Source organism: Xenopus laevis, chromosome 2L (genome assembly GCF_017654675.1).
Source record: "Xenopus laevis strain J_2021 chromosome 2L, Xenopus_laevis_v10.1, whole genome shotgun sequence".
Taxonomy (NCBI): domain Eukaryota; kingdom Metazoa; phylum Chordata; class Amphibia; order Anura; family Pipidae; genus Xenopus; species Xenopus laevis.
The window spans coordinates 166,075,220-166,101,193 of NC_054373.1; the positions used below are offsets into that span (position 1 = coordinate 166,075,220).

At 40.0% G+C, this 25,974-nt stretch overlaps 1 protein-coding gene across 1 annotated transcript; it reads left to right on the forward strand.

Annotated features, from left to right (window-relative positions):
* The first annotated feature begins 206 nt into the window (after positions 1–206).
* On the forward strand, positions 207–25,773 carry mtmr6.L (myotubularin related protein 6 L homeolog). The gene is made up of 14 exons (XM_018247719.2): positions 207–439; positions 4,847–4,963; positions 5,071–5,233; positions 6,695–6,852; positions 10,484–10,612; positions 11,601–11,735; positions 13,053–13,185; positions 15,171–15,280; positions 17,558–17,683; positions 19,292–19,341; positions 20,412–20,612; positions 21,254–21,388; positions 22,037–22,163; positions 22,892–25,773. The coding sequence occupies exons 1-14, from the start codon at positions 416–418 to the stop codon at positions 23,150–23,152; spliced, it is 1,869 nt and encodes a 622-aa protein (XP_018103208.1). The 5' UTR covers positions 207–415; the 3' UTR covers positions 23,153–25,773.
* Positions 25,774–25,974: the final 201 nt, after the last annotated feature.

Sequence of the window (25,974 nt, forward strand, 5' to 3'; positions counted from 1 at the left end):
TTTATATAAAACATCACTGTCACTGTCACACCTATGGCCCTACTATTAATGTTACGTTTCCAGTATATCATTGTATATACAAGGGATAATCCATTGCGCAGTATTATTATGTGGTATAAATGTGCAGCATTGATGCTGCGATTCTGCGATTTCTAATCGCCTACATTACATCTCTGCTGAGCGCAGTATAGGAAACGCAATACCAAGCGCAGGCAGCAGATGTCGCTGCACGCAGCCAGCGTAGGTTTCCTGTAAGAAGCAGTAGTGTATTGTGTCATTCCCCGGGCTCTGCCCGCACCAGGAAGTCTCTCCCGGTAACAAGCGCGGCGTCGGCAGGAAGTAGAAGGATCGCCCGGGGTGAACTGAGCGGGGCAATTACCGGAATCGATGCTGCGTCAGAAACAGGAGCACCGTGATGGAACACATCAGAACCACCAAGGTACTGCCCTGAGCCTGGCACCTTCCATGTATGGAGCTGCAGGGGGGAGCCCAATAATGGGAGCAGTAGGGCTACAACATTGCTTAGAGCTTTGGGGGATGGGGGTGACCCCTCTCTTGTTCATTGCTGTGGTCAGTGCTTGGATTTCTGAGACTGGCATTGCAGCAGTTCCCATGATGTCATCACGTGCCCCAGAACTGCCTCATTAACCCTTCATGTGCTGCATGGGTGTTGGTTCACTTGTGACGCTGTGGCTTCTGCTCAGCCAATTACACCACTACCATAAAGGCACCACTGTCTTGCAGAGCCCACACCTCCATTATTTGGCATATAAAGATATTTAAATAGTATAACCCAGAATATATTAGGCCAGAACTGGCTCTCTGTACCCTTGGCTTTATATATCTATTGTATGATGTCATACTGCCTGAGCACTTAATTATATATGTAATACACAAGAGCCATGAATTTCTTGTAAATTATATCCTTATAATACACAAAAGCCATGAATATCTTGTAAATGATATAATTATAAACGGTGAGTAGTGATGTCATCAGTTATAAACGGTGAGTTCTGATGTCATTTCTGTCACATGACTCACTGAAATTTGTGTATTATAATAAATAAAGTACCCCCAGTTGTAAAATATGAGGATATTAGAAGTTACCTCGGAGGTCCATGACCTGTATAAAAACACTCGGCCTTCGGCCTCGTGTTTTTATATGATCATGAAACTCCTTGTTAACTTATAATATCCTTATATTTTACAAAAGGGGGTACTTTATTCACTATATAAACGGTGACTTCTGATGTCATTTCTGTCACATGACTCACTGAAACTTGTGTATTACAATAAATAAAGTACCCCCAGTTGCAATATGAGGATATTAGAAGTTACCTCAGAGTTCCATGACCTGTATAAAAACACTCGGCCAAAGGCCGAGTTTCATGGTCATGTAACTCCTTTGTAAGTTGTTATCCTTATAATTTACAAGAGGGGGTACTTTACTATATATATAGTGAATAAAGTACCCCCTCTTGTAAAATATAAGGATATTATAAGTTACCGAGGCCGAATGCCAAGTGTTTTTATACAGGTCATGGAACTCTGAGGTAACTTCTAATATCCTCATATTTTGCAAGTGGGGGTACTTTATTTATTATAATACATTTCAATGAGTTATGTGACTGAAATGACATCAGAACTCACCGTTTATAACTGATGACATCAGAACTCACCCTTTATAAGGATATAATTTACAAGATATTCATGGCTTTTGTGTATTTTATATATATATATATATATATATATATATATATATATATATATATCCCCGCCCATTAGATGGAAACAGTTGGACAACACTCAATAAGGCAAATCAACAATTAGCTATTTTTGTGTATGAAAAGGGTGGTTCACCATTAAATGGGTTGATTCACCTTTTAGTTAATTTTTAGTATGTTATAGAATAGCCAATTCTAAGCAACGTTTCAATTGGACTTCATTATTTATTTTTTTAGTGTTTTTAAATGCTTTGCCTTTTTCTTATTATTTTTTCCACCTTTCAAATGGGGGTCACTGACCCTATCTAAATACAAATGCTCTGTTAGGGCAGAGGCACATGCTCAGATTTGTGGAGATTTAGTCGCCTGGCAATAAACCGCCTCTTCTTCAGGGCGACTAATCTCCCCGAGTCCCGCCAGCTAGAATCTAAATCGTCGGCGGGATGGCACTCGGATCACTTTGTTTTCCGAAGTCGCCCGAAGTTTCCTTGTGAAAAAGTTACAAATGTATTGTTATTGTTACTTTGTTGTTTACTCATCTTTCTATTCAGGCCTCTCCTATTCATATTCCAGTCTCTAATTTAAATGAATGCATGATTGCTAAGGTAATTGGGACCCTAGCAACCAGTTTGCTGAAATAGCAAACTAGAAAGCTTCTAAATAGAAAGCTAAATAACTCAAAAACCACAAATAATAAAAATTTAAAACCAATTGCAAATTGTCTCAGAATATCACTCATGTTATTAAAAGATAATTTAAAGGTGAACAACCCCTTTAAGTTAACTTTTAGGAAGGTATAGAATGGTCAATTCTAAGCATTTTTTCAATCGGCCTTCATTTTTTATTTTTATAGTTTTAGAATTAATTTTCTGACTCTTTCCAGAATTCAAATGGGGGTCACTGACCCCAATGTAAAAAATTAATGCTCTGTAAGGCTACAAATGTATTGTTATTGCTACTTTTTATTACTCCTCTTTCTATTGTGGCCCTCTTCTATTCATATCACAGTCTCTCATTCAAATCAATGCATGGTTGCTAGGGTCATTTGGACCCTAGCGACCAGATTGCTAAAAAATGCCAACTGGATAGCTGCTGAATTAAAAGCTAAATAACTCAAAAACAACAAATAATTAAAAATTAAAACCAATTGCAAATTGTCTCCGAATATCACTCTTTGCTTCATACTAAAAGTTAATTTAATGGTGAACAACCCCTTTAATTCATTTAAAGGGTAGTTTACCTTTGTGTTAACTTTTAGCGTGATGTAGGTTGCCATCAGTGTATTTTTTTAGCTACCTGGTTGCTATGGTGCAGTGCCTGGCAACTAGGCAATGGTTTGAATTAGAGACTGGTAGATGAATATAAAAAGGCCTGGATAAGATGATAAGGAATAAAAAGTAACAGTAAAAGTGTAGCCACATAAATATACATTTTTTTGGCTACCAGGGTTTGAAAGCTGGAAAGAGGCAGAAGAGGAAGGCAAGTAATTGAAATACTATAGATAAAAAAAATTAAATGTTGCTAGGAATAGGACATTCTATACCACGTTAACGGATAACTTTAAGACATTAATAGCAGAGGGTACTAGTTCAGCCTGTCTTTAACTGTGGATCAGGACCTTCAGGGATGTTTGGCAAGATGAAGTGGACATGGTATAGGGGTTCTGGGAAATGCTCTGGTTTTGATTCTTGAAACAATGTAGCAGACGTCAGTTATTTCCCAGGTCTGGTATTTAATTTAGCAATTACAGCTACAGATAACGTTAATGCCACTGACTGAATGTATGTAATGAATGTATATGGGAATGTGTTATAATATAGGTTAGGGTGAAGTTGACTGTGACAATGACACTTTTAGGGTCGTCCAGTGACAAATCTCCCATACTTCGGACGACTTATCTCCCCGAATGCCTTCCAGCCGGCAAGAATACGAATCACCGGCGGGATGGCATACATTTCCAAAGTTCAGACGACTTTGGAATTCCAAAGCGTTTCATATGTCACCCTGCCGGGGATTCGTATACTTGCCGGCAGGAACACATTTTGAGGGGATTAGTCGCCCGAAGTAGAGAAGATTTGTCGCTGGGTGACACCCTTAGGGTGTAGACACACAAACCTACAAGTAGCATCTAATTGTCAAGGCTACAGAAATAGAAAATGCTGATAATTTGCTGATAACTCTCTACTTGTGTTATAGCAGAGGCAATTCTCAGCATTGTCTGTCTTAGGGAATTTTCTAACGTTTTGCAGCCGTGAAAAGAAGCTGCTACTAGAACTGTGTGTCTTCACACCTTTAAGTTAACATTTAAGTATGTTATAGAATGGCTAATTCTAAGCAACTTTTAATTGGAGGTCAATATTTATTATTTTTTTTTATAGTTTTAGAATTATTTGCCTTCTTCTCTTTCCGGCTTTCGCATGGGGGGGTCACTAACCCCATCTATAAACAAATGCTCTGTAAGACTACAAATGTATTGTTCTTGCTACTTTTTATTTCTCATCTTTCTATTCTGGCCTCTCCTATTCATATTCCAGTAGCTTATTCAAATTGATGCATGGTTGCTAGGGCAATGTGGACCCTAGCAACCAGAACTGGAGAGCTGCTGAATAAAAAGCTAAATAACTCAAAAACCTTCAATAATAAAAAATGAAAACCAATTGCAAATTGTCTACATCATACTAAAAGGTAACCCAAAGGTGGAAATCCACTTTAAAGACTGCACCCTCTTTTTATAGAAGTGGGTGAGTACAGTGCCGACTCTTCTTTCATCTCTGCCTCATAGTGTAGTATCTGTTTCCCTAGTGTAACTAACACACTCACTAATCTCTGGCTGTTCTTGCTCTCGGCACACATACACAGGGCAACCAAACAGGAGACATACGGCACAGTCACCAAACAAGAAAGCAACGCAAAGAGTCAAATGAAGGAGGCAAAAAATTAAAACACTATAGAAAAATAAATAATTAAGAACAATTGAAAAGTTGCTTAGAATTGGCCATTGTATAATATGCCAAAAGATAGCTGAACCACCCCTTTCAACACAAACCCACAAATGCACTCACAACACACAATCCCCTTAAACACATAAAAATATATTGGCTTTTTTTATGGTTCTTCAATAGGTGGAGCAGGTGAAATTATTGGATCGCTTCAGCCCTAGCAACAAGTCAGCCTCTGGGACTTTGTATCTCACTGCTACACACTTACTCTTCATTGACTCACAGCAGAGAGAGATTTGGGTAAGTCTCACTTGTTTGACCCCCAGACTAATTCAGTAGAGGACTGAGATATGCTTCCTGTTTTTTTTTTTCTATTTATTTCCTGCCTTGTCCTTGGTTTGCATTAGATATTGCACCATCACATTGCCTCTGTGGAGAAACTGCCACTGACCACAACCGGCTGCCCCCTGGTCATACAATGCAAGAACTTCAGGTTGGTTCACTTTATAGTTCCAAAGGAGCGTGACTGCCATGACGTTTACAATTCACTCCTACAGCTTTCAAAGCCAGGTGAGTCAACTCATTGAACACCTCCTCTGTATAGCACTCCGTGCCATTTACTGTTTGTTATTTGTGCTCCATTGCATAACATGACATATTATAAAAACACTGTGGTCTTCTTTGCTTTTATTCAGTCTCTTCAACTAGCAATTAAAGGGGACCTGTCACCCGAAAAAAATTATAATAAATCCTATTTTATCACATAAGTCAAGCAAAATAAACTTTAATTACACTGTATAAATTATTTGAATATTGTTTCCTTTGGCCTGGAAATTAATAATTATAACAAGCAGGTATGAGACATTTTGTGGACACTGTTATTAAGACAAGCCTTGTATCATCTCAAAATCTTGTTTGTGCACCAGAATGGGGGACCTGATGTCCATCCCCATGTCCTGGTTACACAATTAAATGTTAAAGAGAGAGGGGGAATGTGGGGAGAGTAGTGACATCTGCTGAATGGAAAGTGAACGTGATTGCTTGCCCCGCCTCTATGCCTAAGGCAGAGGAGGGGCAGGCAATATTTGATTGACAACTGAGATTTTTAAACGAGTTTACAACAGCTATGAATGCTTTAATAAAAAATTGATTTGGATTTCATGTTTAATCTGAAAAGGACTTTTACAGATTTTTATGTCTGCGTGACAGGTCCTCTTTAATTGGTTTTATATGATCTGCTCTTAAAGGAGGACTAAACTCTGAAAATGAATATGGCTAGAAATGCTATAATGTATATACTGAACTGATTGAAGCAGCCTAAATGCTTAGCAATACTATAGTAGTAATGATCCAGGCTTCAAAGTTGTCACAGGAGTTTGTTTTGTTAGGAGTGTCTGCGACACTCACATGCTCAGTGTGCTCTTTTGAGAAGCTAAGCTTAGGGGTTGTCACAAATCGTCAAGCAGAAAATAAGGTTTGCCTGTCATATAAGCTGATGCTACAGGGCTGATTATTAAATTCTGATGCTAATTGTGCTGGTTTCTGAGCTGAGGTACTAGTTATCTGAATTATTTACTAATCAGCCTTATATTGTGACATTTCTATTCTATGTGTACTGTATATTGTGAGTGGGTCCCTAAGCTCAGTAAGTGACAGCAGCACAGAGCATGTGCAGTGAATCAGGATCAGGATTGTGGTTGCCCTGGGCTCATATAGCCCAAACCATAATGTACAACATTTCTGCCCTACTGCTTTAGTTAAGCTTTAGTTCTCCTTTAAGGGGATAATATACAGGGCAACCTGTACAGTACCTGACTGACAGAAATGGACAGATATCATACAAGCAACAACTTTTTATTGTTCTGTTGATTCTGTGATACCACCCCAACTATCAGAACAAATTACCTTGAGGGTTGTTTTGTTATACTCTAGGGGAGGACTGGAAGTATTGGAGTGTTTTGCAAAATCTTGTCTCTAATCATTCCCTTGAGATCCAACTTTTATTGTCTCCTTTTATATCTGTTCGTTCAGTACGATATGAGGATCTGTATGCCTTTTCCTACAACCCAAAACAGAAGGAGTCAGAAGGAGTTCTCGGCTGGCAGCATATTGACCTGAAGGAGGAGTATCAGCGCATGGGAGTTCCCAACTCTTACTGGCAGTTGTCGGATGTTAATCGTGACTACAAGGTAAGCCAATCACAAAGGGCAATCCTACGGCAAGAAATCTATTCCTATATACTGTGTGCATCATACTAGGGGCTTTTGCAAGCCCAATAATGACTGCATCAACATGTCCTTGTCAAATGGAATTTATGAACCTGCTTGATAGAGAGTCTTAACCCTGGCTAGATATTGATGGAACAACTTAAAGGAGAACTAGACACTTTAAATGAATGTGGCTAAAAATGCAATTTTTTATATATTGAACTTATTGCACCAGCCTAAAGTTTCAGCTTCTAAATAGCAGCGATGATCCAGGACTTCAAACTTATCAGAGGGGGTCGCCATCTTGGAAAGTGTCAGTGACATGCACATGCTCAGTGGGCTCTGAGCAGCTGTTGAGAAGCTAAGCTTAGGGGTCGTCACAAATTATCAAGCAGAAAATGAGGTTTGTCTGTATATAAGCTGATACTAGTTGCACTGATTTATGTGCTGCCATGTAGTAATTATCTGTATTAATTACAAATCAGCCTTATATTTATATTATATGTGTACTATATATTGTGAGTGAGCCCTAAGCTCAGTAAGTGAAAGCAGCACAGGGCATGTGCAGTGAATCAGCAGAAAAGAAGATGGGGAGCTACTGGGGCATCTTTGGAGACACAGATCTTTACTGCTAAAGGGCTGTGGTTGTCTTGGGCTGGTACAGAAACTCAAAACATAATGTACAACATTTGTAGCTACTTCTTTAGTTAGGCTTTAGTTCTCCTTTAATGTAGACCCCACTGATAATGAGGTCTACAATCTGGGCACCCTGTATGGACATATCTAGCCTGTAGGGAGTGATTAGTCAGTCCAAGAAAATATAAGCCCTTAATGTTTCTGCCTGGCGTCTCCTATTATAATACGTATTGATGTTTTCAGTATCTTATCCAGGAATCTGCCACACCTGCCTGTTCAGATCCTCCTGGGACTGTAGTTAACTAGAAATTCTAATGCCAAAGATCAATGGTAAAATGGTAATTCATGCAAAACTCCACCCAGTATAGACCTTGATTGTTTTTTTTAAAGTTAAAGCAATAAATGCTTGGCAATATGATATTGTTTAGTTTCTGTGTGCTGCTATATTAGCAAGGCTGAGTGTGCTCACCGACAGTGGGGAAACCCTGGTATTATCTTCACTTAGAATATAGTGATAATTCCAAGGTCTCCTCAGCACTTTGCAGCTGAAAAATCACCTGCTAACGCTATTTAAATGCTGATCATCAAGTGACTCCTTCCCCACTATAAACATTTTAGATGCAAACCGAAATTTGTGTCAAAACACAAGTGCACTTGCCAGTGGCGTAACAATGATGTGCCATGCTCCCCTGAAAAATTTTTTTTGGAGGGGCCCAGTGCACACCTACCCAGCCCTCCTTCCAACTGCCATCTCACCTGCCTGACCGTATCCCTCTGCTCCCTGCCGTGCACGGAAGTTAGGTAAGAGAGTGGCCGGGGAGGGTGGGGGGATACCTTAATGTTATAGAAGAATCAACTGTGTTCTTTGCTTCTATAGTTACGCCACTCGCACTTGCATTATTTTAAAGCATTGGGCACAATTGTATGGGACACAACTCCCCACGTAGCCACGATTGAGTTGAAATTATGGGGAAAATTGCACATCGCACATTGCAGTTGTGATCGTAAGTAACCCCTAAAGTATTCTGCTGAATCCAATTCTTGGAAGAAGCATTTAGCGCATTCGTAATTTACATCCCATTTGAATTCTCTGTGCAGCCATGGAAGTATCTCTTGTTATGCTCGGTGGAACAGTGTGAGACTGAGAGGGACCCTTGCTAGCACTGAGATTGGATTGAGATAAGATTCTGTTGGCGCCCAATGTTGCCTGTCAGTATGAAGTATGAAGATGTCGACCTCTTTTCATGACAGCAATGTTTTAATGAGATAGGCCCTGGCATTTCAAATACTCAGAGGTAGAGTCCTGTGCGGAACCAATTTGTTAAAGCCAACCCGCATACTTACACGCTACCCGACTCGACCCGCAAGAACCTTATCCGCAAAACCCGATCCGCGACCCGCTGACCATCAAGAAACAGGAAGTGCTGTCATTGTAAACCGGAAGTAATATCATTAGAAGTAGGCGTGATCAGAAAAAAAGAATTAAAACTTGTTATTGAGAAGACCCGCAAACCCGGAGAACCGCCGACCTGCATCTATACCCGCTCCTGAAACTTCTACCTGCAACCCGCAGGGTACCGCAGGTTTTTGCGGGTACCCGACCCGCTGCAGGACTCTACTCCCCAACCAGACCACTAAATCGTGACTGTCTATGGCATTTTACGGTAGTGAAAATCTGTAGTGAAGCCCATAAGTAAATAAGTAGAATATAAATCTATCCATGTCAATTTTATTGAAAATGTCACTATGCAACAGTGAATAATGTATCTGCCGACCAGATGCATGCTCTCTTTGCCTTTCACTCATCCTACTGAACCTCTGCAGCAGCCAGAGTGGAGGTGGGTCTACACAGGAGTGGAAACATAGCTGAAACCTTGCAATGTTTTACATTATGAGAAAATATATACTGTAAGTGCTGTTGTTTTAGCAGCTCATATATTAAACCTAATGGAGTAGCGATCAGAAGAGTCCTCATTCTTTGTATTGTGCAGTTTCATGGCACTGTACAGCAGGCATGTCACAATCACTATTGCTGCAGGCTGTACTTTTCAGCTCCTCAAAGTCTGTGCTGCCTACTGGTCGACAGTAGAGCATAAAGCAGCAACTGGAAGAAGATTTCCGCAATTTACTGGAAATTATCGATTATAATATAATTTGTCCTGGTAATGCACCCTGATGCAACCCAGAAGCCCAGGGCTTGGTTGTTTCCAAGCATTTCTCTACTAGTTATTGGCAGCTGCCGCCAGTCTCTGCCCTGCTTAATGTATCAAGCGCCACCTCCAGGAGCTCAGTAGCAACCGTATATTTCTGTCTGACTCACAAACCACATCCTTTCTGCAACTATACAAATTTGCTATAGCTTTTAAAACGGATATCCACCTGAAAACTGTATCTTTCTATAATGACGGAAAATTTGTCCCTGATTCGCGCACGTGTAATATGGTGTATGGAAAGAGAACTGAAACGGACAGAAAGAAATACTGCTTTCAACGTCGAATAATAACTTTAAAACCCTTGAAAATTTGGGAAGTGTGTGTATAGGGCAGTTGCTGAGAATTGCAGTTTTTTTTATGACGCAATATTTTCTTTTAGGGTATATATCCCTTTTAATTCCTTATATAATGAATTCTAGGCATTTCCAGCCTGTAACGGTACAGCTTTGGGATCTGTTATCTGGAAACCCCATATCCAGAAAACGGCAGACTCCATTTTATCCAAATAATTAAAGTTTTTACAAATGATTTCTTTTTCTCTGTAATAATAAAACAGTACCTTGTACTAAGATATAATTAATCCTTATTGGAGGCAAAACCAACCTATTTGGTTTATTTAATGTTTACATGATTTTCTAGTAGACTTAAGGTATGGAGATCCAAATTATGGAAAAATCTGTTATCCAGAAAACCCCAGGCCCCAAACATTCTGGATAACAGTTCTCATACCTGTACTTGACTATTCCGTTCCTCTCTGATTGCAGGTGTGTGACACGTACCCTCGAGAGCTTTACGTCCCAATAACCGCAAGCAAACCCATCATTGTTGGAAGCTCAAAGTTCAGAAGCAAAGGAAGGTTTCCAGTGCTGTCCTATTATCACCAGACTAAGCAGGTATTTCTTATACTTTAGTGTTGTAGAATTTCTAGATCATATAGTGCAGCCTTTTTATTTTCAGGTAACGCACTTGATTCACTTCTATTGGTTCATTAGTAATATAATGCAACAGATTAATCTCAATATTGCCCTTCTGTGAGTATAACATGACCGCTTTCTGTGCTGGCAGAGCACCAACAATGTGGTGTAAGAATAAAATAAACTATTTTGCATGGACCCTGTTTAAATACAGTTGAGAATGAATATGTTCCAATACACTAATTTGGCAGGGGCTCCTCTTAAATGGGTGGGTCACCATTAAATTAACTGTTAGTATGGTGCAGATTGAGACAATTCTGATATTCTGAGACAATTCGCATTTGGGTTTAATTTATGTTTTTTGGGTTATTTAGCTTTTTATTCAGCATCTCTTCAGTTTGTAGTTTCAGCAATCTGGTTGCTATGGCCCAAATTCCCCTAGCAATCATGCAATGATTTGAATAAGAGACTGGAATATGAATAGGAGAGGCCAGAATAATAAAAAGTAGCAATAACAATACATTTGTAGCCTTACAGAACATTTGTTTTTTAGATGGGGTCAGTGACCCCCATTTGAAAGCTGGAAAGAGTCAGAAAAATAAGCCAAATAATTCAGAAAAGAAAAAAGAAAAGGCCAACAAAAAAGTTTCTTAGAATTAGCCATTCTATAACTTAAAGGGGAACCACCCTTTTAATACACAATAGCTTATTGTTTATTTGCCTTATTGAGTGCTGTCCAATTGCTTTTGTCTAATGGATGGGTATATATAAAGTGAACCGCCCTTTAACAGGGTAAGCATGGCTTGCCCTTCCAGATATACACTTTTAGATTATTCTAATGTGTGATTTCAGCTGTGTAATAAATTATTACACAATCTGAGCTACAGTACTTTAAATGCACCAAATTGTAATTATTATATTTGCACAGCAATAACGCCGCACTGAACTCCTAACGGTTATTTCCTAGGCCGCCATCTGCAGGTGTAGTCAGCCATTGTCAGGCTTCAGCGCAAGGTGCTTGGAAGATGAACATATGCTGCAGTCTATTAGTAAAGCCAATCCGGTGTGTCGGCTGATGTATGTAATGGATACAAGACCAAAGGTATTTAGCTTTTCTTTCCCATGCACAGGTTGTTGGCCTACAGACAAGAGGTGGCCATCCAAGGGTTTTTTTTGCCCCACCTGTTAAAGGGCTCCATAGAATCTAGGAATCTAGAATTCCAGGAAAGAATGTTCATTTCAATACACACACATATAGCTGAATCGTCAGATATACAAGTAGAAACAATGGAATTCTACCTGTATCTGGCGATTCAGCACTAATAGTGGCGGATGTCCAGGTGCCTTCAAAGGAGCCCAATCAAAATTTTTGCAGCCAGCCCAATCGGCAAGCCAACCGATATCCCAGTTTTCTGCCGATAACGGTTGGCTTATCTCCCACCATACACGCACCGAATATCGCACGAAAAATTTTTTGTATGATATTATTGGTGTGTCTACGGTCACCTTTATGATCTATTAAAAGGCAGAAATTGATCTGTTGGAAGATAATGATGAGATTCATTGACCAGAGTTGGAAATCTTGGGCCCCTTCTTTAATTAGACTTTTTGTTAATCAGGAATATCCAACTTCTGAACCTCCACTTGCAGTTAAAATAACTCTTAGATCTTATTTCAACACACAAAGGATGCATTATCTGACAATTATATGAAGTAGGTCATTTCAGTTTTTACCAAGGAAGTTTATAACTGGCGTGTATTTTTTATTTGAAGCTGCAGGCCCAGGGCAAATACCCTGTCTGCTCTGCCGTGTAGCACAATGCACATTTAAAATACACTCATTAGTGTAGCTTGAGTTAGAGTTCTGATTCCTGTTCTTTATTGGTTTCTAAGCTGAATGAAAAACCAGAGAAAGCATCCCCTAAATTAAGAGAGAAAGCCCCCATATAGGAATCAATTCTCAACACTTTAACTCATAAAAGTAAACCTTTATTCATTAGAAAAGATAAAATACACCCAAGTTAAAAATGCAAATAAGGAGAGAGGAACACAAATTTCTGTATTGTGAGCTGGCAGACCACAGATAAATAAATATACTGTCATAGGTTACACTATACCAAAGACAACAAAATCCACATACACTTCAAGCACACGTACCAGGTACACAAGCTGCAACAATCTCTCTTATAAAGCATGTAAATATTCATAAAAGCGGGCAATAGGCTTGAGGGCTCAAACATAACCATGTGATTCAAATGGTAGAAAAAAGGCTCAGTGGGATTCCGCAGAAAACATGCCAATTCTCCCCATGAATCGATTTATCCACTGTGGGGCAACTGGATTCCTTAAAACACTGAACTATTATGGCTTAATTTCAGAGTATTGATTCCTGTGCATTTGTTTTTTTTTTATTTCTTAGCTGAATGCCATGGCTAACAGAGCAGCAGGCAAAGGGTACGAGAATGCCGACAACTACTCCAACATTAAATTCCAGTTTGTTGGGATCGAGAATATCCACGTGATGAGGTCCAGTTTGCAGAAGCTCCTTGAAGGTGAGCGGGTCTGTGGTTCGTGTTCTAAAAGGAAGGATATTTCATTATACTCCTGTCTTCATTTGCGCACCTTTAAAGATATTGATTAGGGTAAAAATAAAATCGGTGTAAAAAGATAGACAAAATAAAACATGTTTCTGATTTAGTTAATTAGCCCAAAATGTAATGTATAAAGACTGGAGTGACTGGATGTCTAACATAATAGCCAGAACACTACTTCCTGCTTTGTTGCTCTTGCTTTTCCAGTTATGTCCCATGTGCCCCCCTTTAAGTCACTGACTAACTCAGATAGCATGCTAAAGTTATCTATAGTAGGTTACTTCAGCGCCCGGCCAAGCCTTAAATGTAGTGGTGCTTCTTTCCTCCAAGATTTCACCGATATACAGTCAAAGGAATGAGGAGAGCAATCCAAAAGCAGAATAATGCTACAATGTGATTTATTAGCAACTACAAAACACTACACTTGATAAAGGGCGTGTTTGGCTCGAAACATGTAGTGTTTTGTAGTTGCTAATAAATCACATTGTAGCAGTTATTCTGCTTTTGAATTGCTCTCCTCATTCCTTTGACAACATGCTAAAGTTGCTGGAAGGCTCACTGCAGTAGCAACATGGACCTTATTTGTTAGATGCCAAGTTCAGGCCATTGGGTAGGATTGTGGACTGGTACCACATTACACATTCATACTGATCCTGCATCTCTTGCCTTCACACTTTATTCACTGTCCCACTGTTGCCGCCTTTACTTTACATTCCCTATAGTTCCCTTTGTGACCATTCCCTAATGTCACATCCCATCCTGCAGGCACAATCTCTCATATCCCCAAATATTCTAGCCTTCCATCCCTCATCTGTCCTCTTACCTTGCTGCCTCCACCTGGGACACCTGATTATATTTTTATATTGCTTCCCTATTAATACAGGTATGGGATCTGCTATCGGAAACCCATTATCCAGAAAGCTCAAATTACGGAAAACTTGTCTCCAATAGACTCTATTTTATCCCAATAATCCAATTTTTTTTAAAAATGACTCCCTTTTTCTGTGTAATAATAAAACAGTAGCTTGTACTTGATCCCAACTAAGATATAATTAATTCTTACTGGAAGCAAAACCAGCCTATTGGGTTTATTTCAAGTTTACATGATTTTCTAGTAGACTAGGGATGCATTGATTTCGGGATTCGGCCTTTTTCAGCAGGATTTGGCTGAATCCTTCTGCCTGGCCGAACCAAATCCGAATCTTAATTTGCATATGCAAATTATGGACGGGGAGGGAAATCTCATGCCTTTTTGTCACAAAACAAGGAAGTTAAAAATGTTTTCCCCTTCCCATCCCTAATTTATATAAATTAGTATACGGTTCAGGATTTGGCCGAATCTTTCGTGAAGGGTTCGGCTGAATACAAAATAGTGGATTCGGTGCATCTCTATAGTAGACATAAGGTATGAAGATCCAAATGACGGAAAGATCTGTTATCTGGAAAACCCCAGGTCCCGAGCCTTCTGGATAACAGTTCTCATACCTTTACTTGAATATTCCGTGCTTCTCTGATTGCAGGTGTGTGTGACACGTACCCTCGAGAGCTTTACCTCCCAATAACCGCAAGCAAACCCATATCTGTATCATATTGGCCCGGTGGCAACCCTCAACACACAATAAATACAGTGTCCGTTTCATGTATAATAATGGCAGGATAAATGCAGTGACAACTTTCTATATATAATTCCTTCATCCTGTTCATTGTAGATATTTCATTGGTGTCAGTTTGGGGACGTTTAGCAACCCCCACTTTTTCATTAAAATCTACCAGAGATTGGTACCTTGGCATTCCCTGAGGAGCTAGTGAGTGTTCCCTTGGGAATTCTATCTGTAGATATATTCACGCATTTAAATAAGAATGTCTCACTCTACATTTATAACAATGTATAGCAGTACTTGAGTTTCTGTATAACTAACTGACTCTATGTATACTCTTTATTTTAGTCTGTGGGACAAAAGCATTAACCGTAAATGATTTTTATAACGGCTTAGAGAATTCTGGATGGCTTCGCCACATTAAGGCTGTGTTGGATGCCTCTGTTTGCTTAGCCAAGGTAGGTCATGATTACTGCCACTCTGTCGCTGCAATGTCAATATGTATCACAAACATTTACATGCTAGGGCATATTCACCTACGGGGGGCAACATGTCCCTTCTCCTTAAAACCACAAAGCAAAGGTTATAGGAGAGTACAGGGAATAAGTGGCCGCTCACCCTGACTAATTGATTATCTGTCAGTAGGGATGCACCGAATCCAGGATTCGGTTCGGGATTGGGCCAGGATTCTGCCTTTTTCAGCAGGATTCGGATTCGGCCAAATCCTTCTGCCCTGGCCGATCCGAATCAGAACCCTAATTTGCATATGCAAATGAGGGGAGGGAAATTTTGAGACTTTTTGTCACAAAACAAGGAAGTAAATAATGTTTTCCCCTTCCCACCCATAATTTGCATATGCAAATTAGGATTTGGTTCGGTATTCAGCCGAATCTTTGCAAAGGATTTGGGGGTTCGGCCGAATCCAAAATAGTGGATTCGGTGCATCCCTATCTCTCAGCTCAATTTAAATGCATAAATCCTGCAATGCACCTATTAAAGGGGTGGTTCACCTATTTAGAATGGCAAATTCTAAGCAACTTTACAATTGGTCTACATTTAATTATTTGCCATCTTCTTCTGACTCTTCCCAGTTTCCAAATGGGAGTCGCAGACCCCCATTTTAAAAACACATGCTCTGTAAGGCTACAAATGTATTGTTATTGCTACTTTTTATTATTCATCTGTCTATTTAAGCCTCTCCTATTCCAGTGTCTTGTTTAAAGGGGGCCTGTCACCCCAAGAAATAATTCCAAATTATTTTCTATCATGTTAGTTGAGCAAAATAAACTTTACTTACACAATATTTATTATTTAAGTTTTGTTTCCTTCAGTCTTGGAATTACATAATCACAGCAAGTTGGCAGGAGCCATTTTGTAGACACTGTTATTAAGACAAATCACAACAAAATCTTGTGTATGCACCAGAATGGGGGCCTAATGCCCATGCGCAGTGCCCTACACAATTATAGAGCCTGAGGAGTGAAGGGGAAATGGGAGGAGGGCACTGACATGCAGGAAGTGCTGAATAGAAAGTGAAAGTAATTCACTGCGCCACCTCTATGCCTCGGGCATAGAGGCGGGGCAGATAATATTTGATTGACAGCTCAGATATTTAAACACCTTTATAACAGGTATGGATATTGTAATGAAATAAAATATTTGTGTTCCATGTTAAATTTGCAAAGGACTTTAATTATGCAGCTTTTTATGTGTAGATGACAGGTCCACTTTAATTAGTGCATGGTTGCTATGGTGATTTGGACCTTAACAACCAGATTGCTGAAATTGCAAACTGCAGAGCTGCTGACTTAAAAGCTACATAACTCAAAAACCACAAATAATAAAAAATGAAAACCAACAGAAAGTTGTCTCAGAATATCACTCTCTACATTATAGAGATATGGGATCTGTTATCTGGAAACCTGTTATCCAGAAAACTCCAAATTACAGAAGGGCTGTCTCCCATACACTCAATTTTATCCAAGTAATCCAATTTTTTTTTTAAATGATTTCCTTTTCTCTGTAACTATAAAACAGTACGTTGTACTTGATCCCAACTAAGATATAATTAATCCTTATTGGAAGCAGAACCAGTTATCGGGTTTATTTTAGGGATGCACCGAATCCACTATTTTGGATTCGGCCGAATCCCCGAATCCATCTTGGAAGATTCGCCCGAATACCGAACCGAATCCAAATCCTCATTTGCATATACAAATTAGGGTCGGGAAAGGAAAAAGTGGAAAAAAATTGGTTAGCTTCCTTGTTTTGTAACAAAAAATCACGTGAAATCCTGCCCTCCCCACAATTTGCATATGCAAATTAGGATTCAGTTCGGCCAGGCACAAGGATTCGCCCAAATCTGAATCGTGCTGAAAAAGGCCAAATCCCGAACCGAATTCTGGATTCGGTGCATCCCTAGTGTTTATATGATTTTCTAGTCTAGTAGACTTAAGGTATGAAGATCCAAATTACAGAAAGATCCATTATCCAGAAAGCTCCAGGTCCCGAGCATTCTGGATAACAGGTCCCATACCTGTAGTAAAAGTGGATTTAAAGGTGAACAACCCCTTTAAGGTGACTTTTGTAACAGATATGATATTATGGGTTCCTTTCTAGAACATAATTCCTTAACTAGAGCTTTTTGCAGTATCTAAGAATCTATGCCAACGTCCCAAAGGCATGTACCCCTCTCTGTGCCTTGTCTCACATTTCTATGCGCTTCCCCTTTGCAGGCCATTAATGATGAAAATGCCAGCGTGTTAGTGCACTGTTCTGATGGCTGGGACCGCACATCACAAGTGTGTTCCCTAGGATCCTTATTGTTGGATTCATTCTACCGGACCATGAAGGGGTTTATGGTAAGTTAGTAATTTATCCTACATGAATATGAGAGCATAGGATAAAGTGTTTAACTGATGCACTTGTAATACTAATTCTAATAATGTTTGCTAGATTGTAGATGATAAGAAACATTTTGCTTATATAGTGTAACCCTAAAGGTCAGGGCACACAGGCAGATACGGGGAGATTAGTCGCCCGGCGACAAATCTCCTCTTCTTCTTCGGGGGGACTAATCATCCCGTACTGCCTCCCGCTGGCTAAAATGTAAATCGATGGCGGGATGGCACTCGAAAAAATTTGTTTTCCGAAGTTGCCTCAAGATGAAACTTTGGGCGACTTTGGAAAACGAATCTCTCTTAGTGCCATCCCAATGGCGATTTACATTTTAGCCGACGGAAGGCAGAGGAGGCAGTTTGGGGGGGGGGATAAGTCGCCCTGAAGAAGAGGAGATTTTTCGCCCATCTGCCTGTGCGCCCTGACCCTTAGCCTTTTATGGGAACAAAAACAGCATGACAATGGGTGCTAAGCATACACCCAGTATAACTTTGCTGCCTCAATAAAATCCCCCCCTTTGCTCACAGTATTTGAGGCCCTAGTATCTTGTAAGGATTTATATACACCTACTCATCCACACACTTGGCAGAAAATAAATCACACCCCTTAGTAAAAAGATGTTACTAGGGTTGCCACCCAGGCGGTATTTTACTGGCTTAGCTGGTAAAATACCTGCCAGGGCCGTTATTGCAAATTTACCGGCAATGTAGCTGCCTGTAAATTTGTAATATCCTTAAAAAGACCCCTCGGCCCGCACCCAATCCCCTGAAAACGTAACTTTAGTTCTCCGTCTTGAAATTTCCGCGGCCCTGCCCCCTTTTACGTCACACTCTGCCCTTTTTTTTGTTCCTGCCCCCCCACCAGCCGGTAAAAAATTTTTTTTAGGAAAAGCTGGCAACCCTACATGTTACAGTAACAGATCCTTTGTATTGGCATTGACTATTTCTATAAAAAATTTTTTTACCATGTTAGAGAGTACGAATCCATGGAGTGAGAATTGTTGTCCCATTGGTGTCAGTGTTAGATACAAGGAATTTGTTGGGACTCTTCTCACCTTTTAGTATCTTATAGTATGGCTAATTCTAACTTTTCAGTTGGCCTTCATTTTTTCTTTTTTATAGTTTTTCAATCATTTGCCTGACTGTATCCATCTTTCAAATGGGGGGTCACGGGCCCCATTTACAAAAAAGCTCTGTAAGGCTACACATTTACTCATCTTTGTATTCAGGGCCTATTCTATTCATAATCCTTATACATATCAATGCATGGTTACTGGGTTAATTTGCACCCTAGCTTCCAGATTGCTGAAATTGCAAACTGGAGAGCTGCTGAATAAAAAGCTAAATAACTCAAAAACCACATATACTTAAAAAACAATTGCAAATTATCTCAGAATATCACTCTCTATATCATACTAAAAGTCAATTTAAAGCTGAACAACCCCTTTAATGAGGAGGTTCTTTGGTCCCGCTAACACATTTTAATTCATGGTATTTTCTAATCTTGTTAGAGCGAGAACTCTTTCTGTAGACCGACCAAAATATTTCTTGTCCTGTCCATTTATTTTGCAGGTTCTGATTGAGAAGGAGTGGATAGCCTTTGGTCACAAATTTTCAGACAGGTAAAACCTTTACAAAAAGTTCATAATTATGATTTCATTAGGGTATCTTGCTCTTCCGGGGTGGTTTATAAAGTTATTGATATTATATGATGCTTTTGTATTTAAAAATTCTGTTGTGGGATCTGTTAGCCAAAAACCTGTTATCCACAAAGCTCCAAATTACAGGAAAGCTGTCTCCCATAGATTCCATTTTAATCAAATAATTCAGTTTTTTAAAAATGATTTCCTTTTTCTCTGTAATAATAAAACAGTAGCTTGTACTTGATCTAAACTAAGATATAATTAATCCTTATTGGTGGGAAAACCAGCCTATTTGGGTTTATTTAATGTTTAGTATGGAATTACAGATCCCTTGTCTGGAAAACCCCAGGTCCTGAGCATTCTGGATAATAGGTCCCATTCCTGTAGTAATAATATGAGTGTTAGTGTATGAGGTTGCGATTCACATAAAGCTGTAACCAATCACTTTACTAGAGCAGCCGTTAACAGAGCATCATATAGCTGGAGTACTTTGATGGAGATAGTGGGTGGCTTTAGAAACCTCAACTGTGCTCCCACAATTGTACCAATAAACCAGCTGTTTGCAGGCCTTGTGCACTGTTTTAGGATTTTGGCTTCTTGTGCATTTGTTCCTTGCAATTTTATTTAGGTCTCCATAATACAGTGATTCATGTTTTATTGATTCTTTAGCAAATAAACCTCTATCACAGAGCTGCTGTACAAGCCCCAAGGTGCAGTAACCCCAAAGTTAAGCTCAATGAACAGGTCCCTTCCTCTGAAACTCCTGCCACTCACAACACCGTGTTACAACTTTGTTTCTTATTTGTGTTAAAAAAAAACCTACCTTGAGATCATCCGAGAAACTGCTGCCCCCTCCACTCTTCCTGTAGAACCTGTTCAATGACAGCCAGCTTAATGATGCTTTTCCTCTTTAAGACATCTGTGACCATATGAGTGCCTATGATTGTTGCTGGCTTTGTATTTTAATTCTAGTTCGCTTGGGAAATAGTAGAAAAACATGGCCTTTTAGCCCCACCCTTGTTACAGTGACTTGTGTTTTCTGACGGCAGGTGTGGGCAGCTAGACAGTGAATCTAAGGAGGTCGCTCCGGTTTTTACCCAGTTCCTGGAATGTGTGTGGCAGCTTATGGAACAGTTCCCCCGAGCCTTCGAATTCAATGAAGATTTCCTTCTTCAGATTCATGAACATGTCCACTCGTGCCAATTTGGAAACTTCTTAGGAAACTGCCAGAAAGAGAGAGAAGAGCTCAGGTGAGGAGCTAAAGATGTAAAATATATACGAAATGTCTCTGCCTTTAGTGCTTCATGATTCTGAACCTCTAGCGCTCCCCATACACGAGCCGTTATAAGCTGCCGCCAGATCAAGTCAACAGCTTATTGGGCAGTGTATGGGGCCCTCCAACTGGCTTCCCCAATCAATAGCTGGCTGAAAGTGGGGCAGATGTCGATAGGCTGGGCTTAAAAATCCAGTCAGATCGAGGACCTCATCGGTTCATTGCTGCGACCCTCGATCTGACTGCACATATTCTTCTCGTTGTGATCCAATCGTTGGGCCCTAAGGCCCATGATCGGATCAGTCCGATATCGCCCACCTCAAGGTGAACATATAGGAGAGAGATCTGCCTGTCCAACGAGCGGATCTCCCCATGTATGGCCAGCTTAGGTATCCCCTCTGTAGCCCACCTTTCTAAATCCCAGTGGGGTGACAGAAGACCTTCTATAAAATCCTTCAGAAAAATCCTGTAAGCACTTTGGAATGCTTGGTGTATCTAAGGATGGAAGTGTCTTCTGAACACTGCATTGTGTGGTGTTATTGGGCTTTAGGTCTTGTATCAAAAGACTTTAGATAAATTAAGTTCTAAATAACTTTTCTAACACTTTCATGTCTCCAGGCTAAAAGAGAAGACACATTCTCTGTGGGCTCATCTTCTGGGAGAGAAAAGCAAATATCGCAACCCCGTCTTTGATAAGAACTCACTGAGGACTCTCCCATTTCTAGAGCCAAATACCATACATTTCAGTTTCAAGTGAGTACAATCTCAGGTGTGTCGTGCAATGGCCAGATTTTAGAGCTCTGAGAACAGATGAGTGCACCATATCAGTATATTGAGACTCAGCCTATATCTTGGAAAACAGATTTAATGTCTGCATTGCTGTGTGTGTGTGTGTGTATATATATATGTGTATATATATATATATATATATATATATATATATATATATATATATATATATATATATATATATATATATATATATATATATATATATATATATATAATAGATAGATATAGAAAGATAGAGATATATAAATAGATATACATATAAGTGGAGATTTCCTTAGTCTACCAGTAGTCTCCCTTTAGTTGTTGTCGCCAGTAACCGCAAATACAGCAGTGACCATTTTCAGTCCCAGATTTGCGGGCCTAGGGCCTCAAAAATTGCGGGGTGGTTTTGAATCTCCCAACCACCCAATCCCCAGTGGAAGAGATCACAATGGGCCTGAAGAAGAAGAGCGGTGGGGAAGCAGGTTAATGCAAGGATTGTGAGCAGTTCCTGAGGTTATGAATAATGCAACAGGCAAAGCTGCTTCATACAGTAATTATATTGTGGCACTGGGAAAGGAATGTGACAAAACTTTCACTACCTTTCACTACCTTTATTTTTCTGAGCAGGTTTTGGAGAAATATGTATCACCAGTTTGACCTTAACATGCACCCCAGGCAGTCCGTGCCAAGCCTCCTATTAAGAACTATGGATGAATCTAAAGGTTTGGAAGATGAATTAAAACAGCTAAAAATAGTAAGTAAATGTGTTACCCCTATCACATATATTTATACCAATGTTTTACATTGTGAATAATGTACCCACTATTGCCGGGGCAAATTCCTGGGGGTGCCAAATAAAGGCTGTGATTGGCTATTTGGTAGCCCCTTTGTGGACTGACAGCCAAGAATCTCTGTTTGCCAGTACCCCTTGTAACCAGAATTTGCCTCCAAGCCTGGAATTCAAAAATAAGCACCTGTTTTAAGGCCACTGGGAGCAACATCCAAGGGGTTGGTGAGTAATATGTTACTTATGAACCACTGGTTGGGGATCACTGCCCTATTGTGAGGGCCTTAACCAAATATAAGGCACCCGAGGGTCCATGCCTAGGGCGGCAGCCTATATAAAAAAAAATATAATCTTTTTAAGAAAAAATCTCCACAACCACCCCCAGAAACCAGCAGCGGAGCTGAGGCGGGATGTTTAGTTAAACCCAAGTCTTTGGTGAATGTTACGTCATGCATAATATATAAAGGTATTATAACTCACAGAGGAGATCCATAACCATATAAAAGCACAAGGCCTTAAGTTTGTATTTGAAACTCTATTTACAAAGGGAGATTCTAAATTTGGGATATTTGAATAATTTGCATTATAAATACTTTTTTGTGGCAAGTGTCTCGCCTCTCCATCTCTGAACTACGCTCCTAACGGCTTGATGGCTTAATATAATGGCAATCTTATCTCACTCTGAATCTTTGCAGAAAATCCGAAACCTGACAAAGGAGGAGGGTTCGGGAAGCACTGATTCTCTCCGTTCCACTCCGCCAGCCTCCCCTGAGCTGAAGCATTCCCCAGACTTTGAGAAAGAGCTGGATATACAACCAGTCAGTGATGCCATCCGCACAGTAGAGGGCAGCAACGCAGCAGACAACCGGTATAGCGAGTACGCAGAGGAACCGGCAAAGCCTGAGCCTTCTGTTGTAAGCCTGGAGTTCGGTGTTGCCAAAATGACTTTCAGTTAGTAATTTGGATTTCCCAGACAGACTGCTGTGTGATTATCGGCTTTCGGAAGGCCCCAGTCTGCCGTTCATATGATGGAAGGTTAATGGGACACTTCATTAAAGGTTTTAGGATCAAGTATAAATTAGGGTCGATGAGCCAGGCAGGGATGTTCAGCCAGCTACACTGGAATCTTGGGGTTTGTAATAATCGTGTGTACTTGAGATCCCCCCCCAGGCTTAGAAACATGTTGGCGAACATGGGCTGCAGAGGTGAGGGAGTCACTGTCAAGCAGCTCTTGGACTTAGATAAAGGTCCATGGCCTGGTATTTATTAGCTACAAATTATCGTTTCTCACAAAGAACAAGGGAATTTGCCCTGGGACTTTCAGCATCAACCGGGTCCTTCGAGGGAAAATTGTAGATAAAAATGCAAACCTGTTGTATAACAATTATTAGATATGGTCAGTATATACATCTTGCAGCCCTTATGCAGCTTCCAGCATCCCTTAGGCAGTCAAGAGCTGCAAACTCCCCTTTTAGGTGGCAGGGAGCCCCAACATTCCTACATTGCAGGGGGGGAGCTGCTTCTATTTTTGTGGGCCTGGACATTGTATGGATAGGAACTTGCATATCAACTCAGACTTGAACTACAAATGCAGTCCTTTTCATTCAGTATCCTGATCCTTCCTCAATGCAACTCACAGCGATTTCACCTGCCTGATAGGCTTCCAATGGGTTAAACTCTGTCTAGTCCTGTACTGTTTGACCCATCTTCAGCATATATTGATATTCAAAGTGTGTTGTCTGGGATTAATTTCCAATGTATTAATCCTATATCTATAAACCAGGTATAACTCACCTGTTTGCACTAAGCTACGATGGGCAGTATAGAATATCAGGAGTGCATGCTCAGTAATTCACTTGTACCAATCTATCCTGGGTTTATCCCAGCGGATAATACTATGTATGTTCGCTTACAAAGGTAATAATTTGCACTACTTGAAATCCCCAGGATATACTTGAGCAGTGCTGGCAGACATTGACAGTGTCTTTTCTATTTAGGACTTGTAAGGGAATGTATATTAGCTACACAAAGATGCTGCTATTGGCAACAACGACGGTCATTTATAAACAATGGGCAAATTTGCACTTGGGCAGTAACCCATGACAACCAATCAGATGATTGCGTTCACTGTTCAACCTGCAGCTGGCTGATAAAAGGTAATCACTGATGTGCTGCCCTGGGTTACTGCCCCGGAGCAAATTTGCTTAGTGTTTAGAAATGAACTTCACTGTCTTTTATTCACAAATGTTAGCACCGGTACACTGCGCGACTCCTGCGTTTTCTGCATTCATTCTTTTTTTTTATGCAAATTGGAAAACTTCAACTAGTCTGTAGAGTAAGTGTGTTCCAATTGGGATGTCTAACCTGCACCCCTGAAGCTTTTAGGGCAGAGACAAACGGTCAGATTCAAGGAGATTAGTCGCCCGGGGACAAATCTCCTCTTCTTTGGGGCGACTAATCTCCCCGATCTCCCCTGTTTTCCAGCCGGCGATTTTCATTCTAGCCAGCGGGAAGGAAGGCGAGATCGGGGAGATTATGGCACTCTGATTGATTTTATTTTCTGAAGTTGTTAGCGAGGAAACTTTGGGCGACTTTGGAAAATGAAGTGCTCCGATTGCCATCCCGCCGGTGATTTTCCATCTAGCCGGCGCAAAGGCAGTTTGGGGAGATTAGTCGCCACGAAAAAGAGGAGGTTTGTCACTGGGCGACTAATCTCCCTGAATCTGACCGTGTGTCTCTGCCATTATAAAATACAACTCCCAGCATCCTCTGCCATCCTTATACCATCTAGAGAAGATAGAAGTTACAGTATAGTACAACTGGAGGGCCATTGTTTCAAATCCCTGTTCAAGAAGGTCTTCTATTAATTGTATCTGGTCTGTTTACTCTTCCCTGAGAAAATATTTCTAATAGGATAAGAGGAGGCAAATCCTTTAAGTGCCAGTCACACCATCTGCTGAAGAGTATCACAGCTGGTGATCTGGGTGTAAATCTCTTGGCAGGCAAAAGAAAAGAATGGGTTTAGAAACCCATATTGGCTGAAACTGGTTGTGCATGTGTTTGCTGTACATCCATATGGAGCATCTTGGCCAGATTAAGCCCCCCCCCATAGCAGATGACTGGTATCTAAAAAGGCTGTATAATGGTTTTGATGAAAAAAATATATATATTCCATACCTGATATATATATATATATATATATATATATATATATATATATATATATATATATATATATATATATATATATATATATATATATATATATATATATATATATATATATATATATATTTATACACACACGTAAATTCTGGGGTTGAGATTGGAATGGAGTGAGATATTTGGGGAATTAGACAGAAAACATACATTTTCCAGTACATTTACTACATTCTTCTCAATTATACTGTCTTATTAGAAATTGCTTGTGCTGTTTCCTGCAGCCAGGGGGCACATTCACACAGGCAGTCTGTGGGTGTGTTGGTTTCCTTAATACACTGTTTTTTATGTGTGTTTTGTCGAAAGCATGAGCAGCCTAGTGTGTCTACTCATCCCCAATGTCTGTAAACTCTCAGAATACACATTATTCCAAGTCAGTGAAAGCAAACGGTCAGGCTCCTGATTTATAGGGGTTGTTCACCTTTAAGTAACTTGTAGTAAGATGTAGAGAAAAAGGGTCCATCTAGTTTAAAGAGGAACTATCGTGAAAATGAAAATTTAATATTAGCGTCATCATACTGAAATAAGAACATTTCTAAATACAATCGGTTAAAAATTC

Coding starts and splice junctions, on each gene's coding strand:
- mtmr6.L (XM_018247719.2), top strand. CDS start 416: ATGGAACACATCAGAACCACCAAG. Junction 440..4,846: donor AACACATCAGAACCACCAAG/GTACTGCCCTGA, acceptor GTTCTTCAATAG/GTGGAGCAGGTGAAATTATT. Junction 15,281..17,557: donor CCTCTGTTTGCTTAGCCAAG/GTAGGTCATGAT, acceptor TCCCCTTTGCAG/GCCATTAATGATGAAAATGC.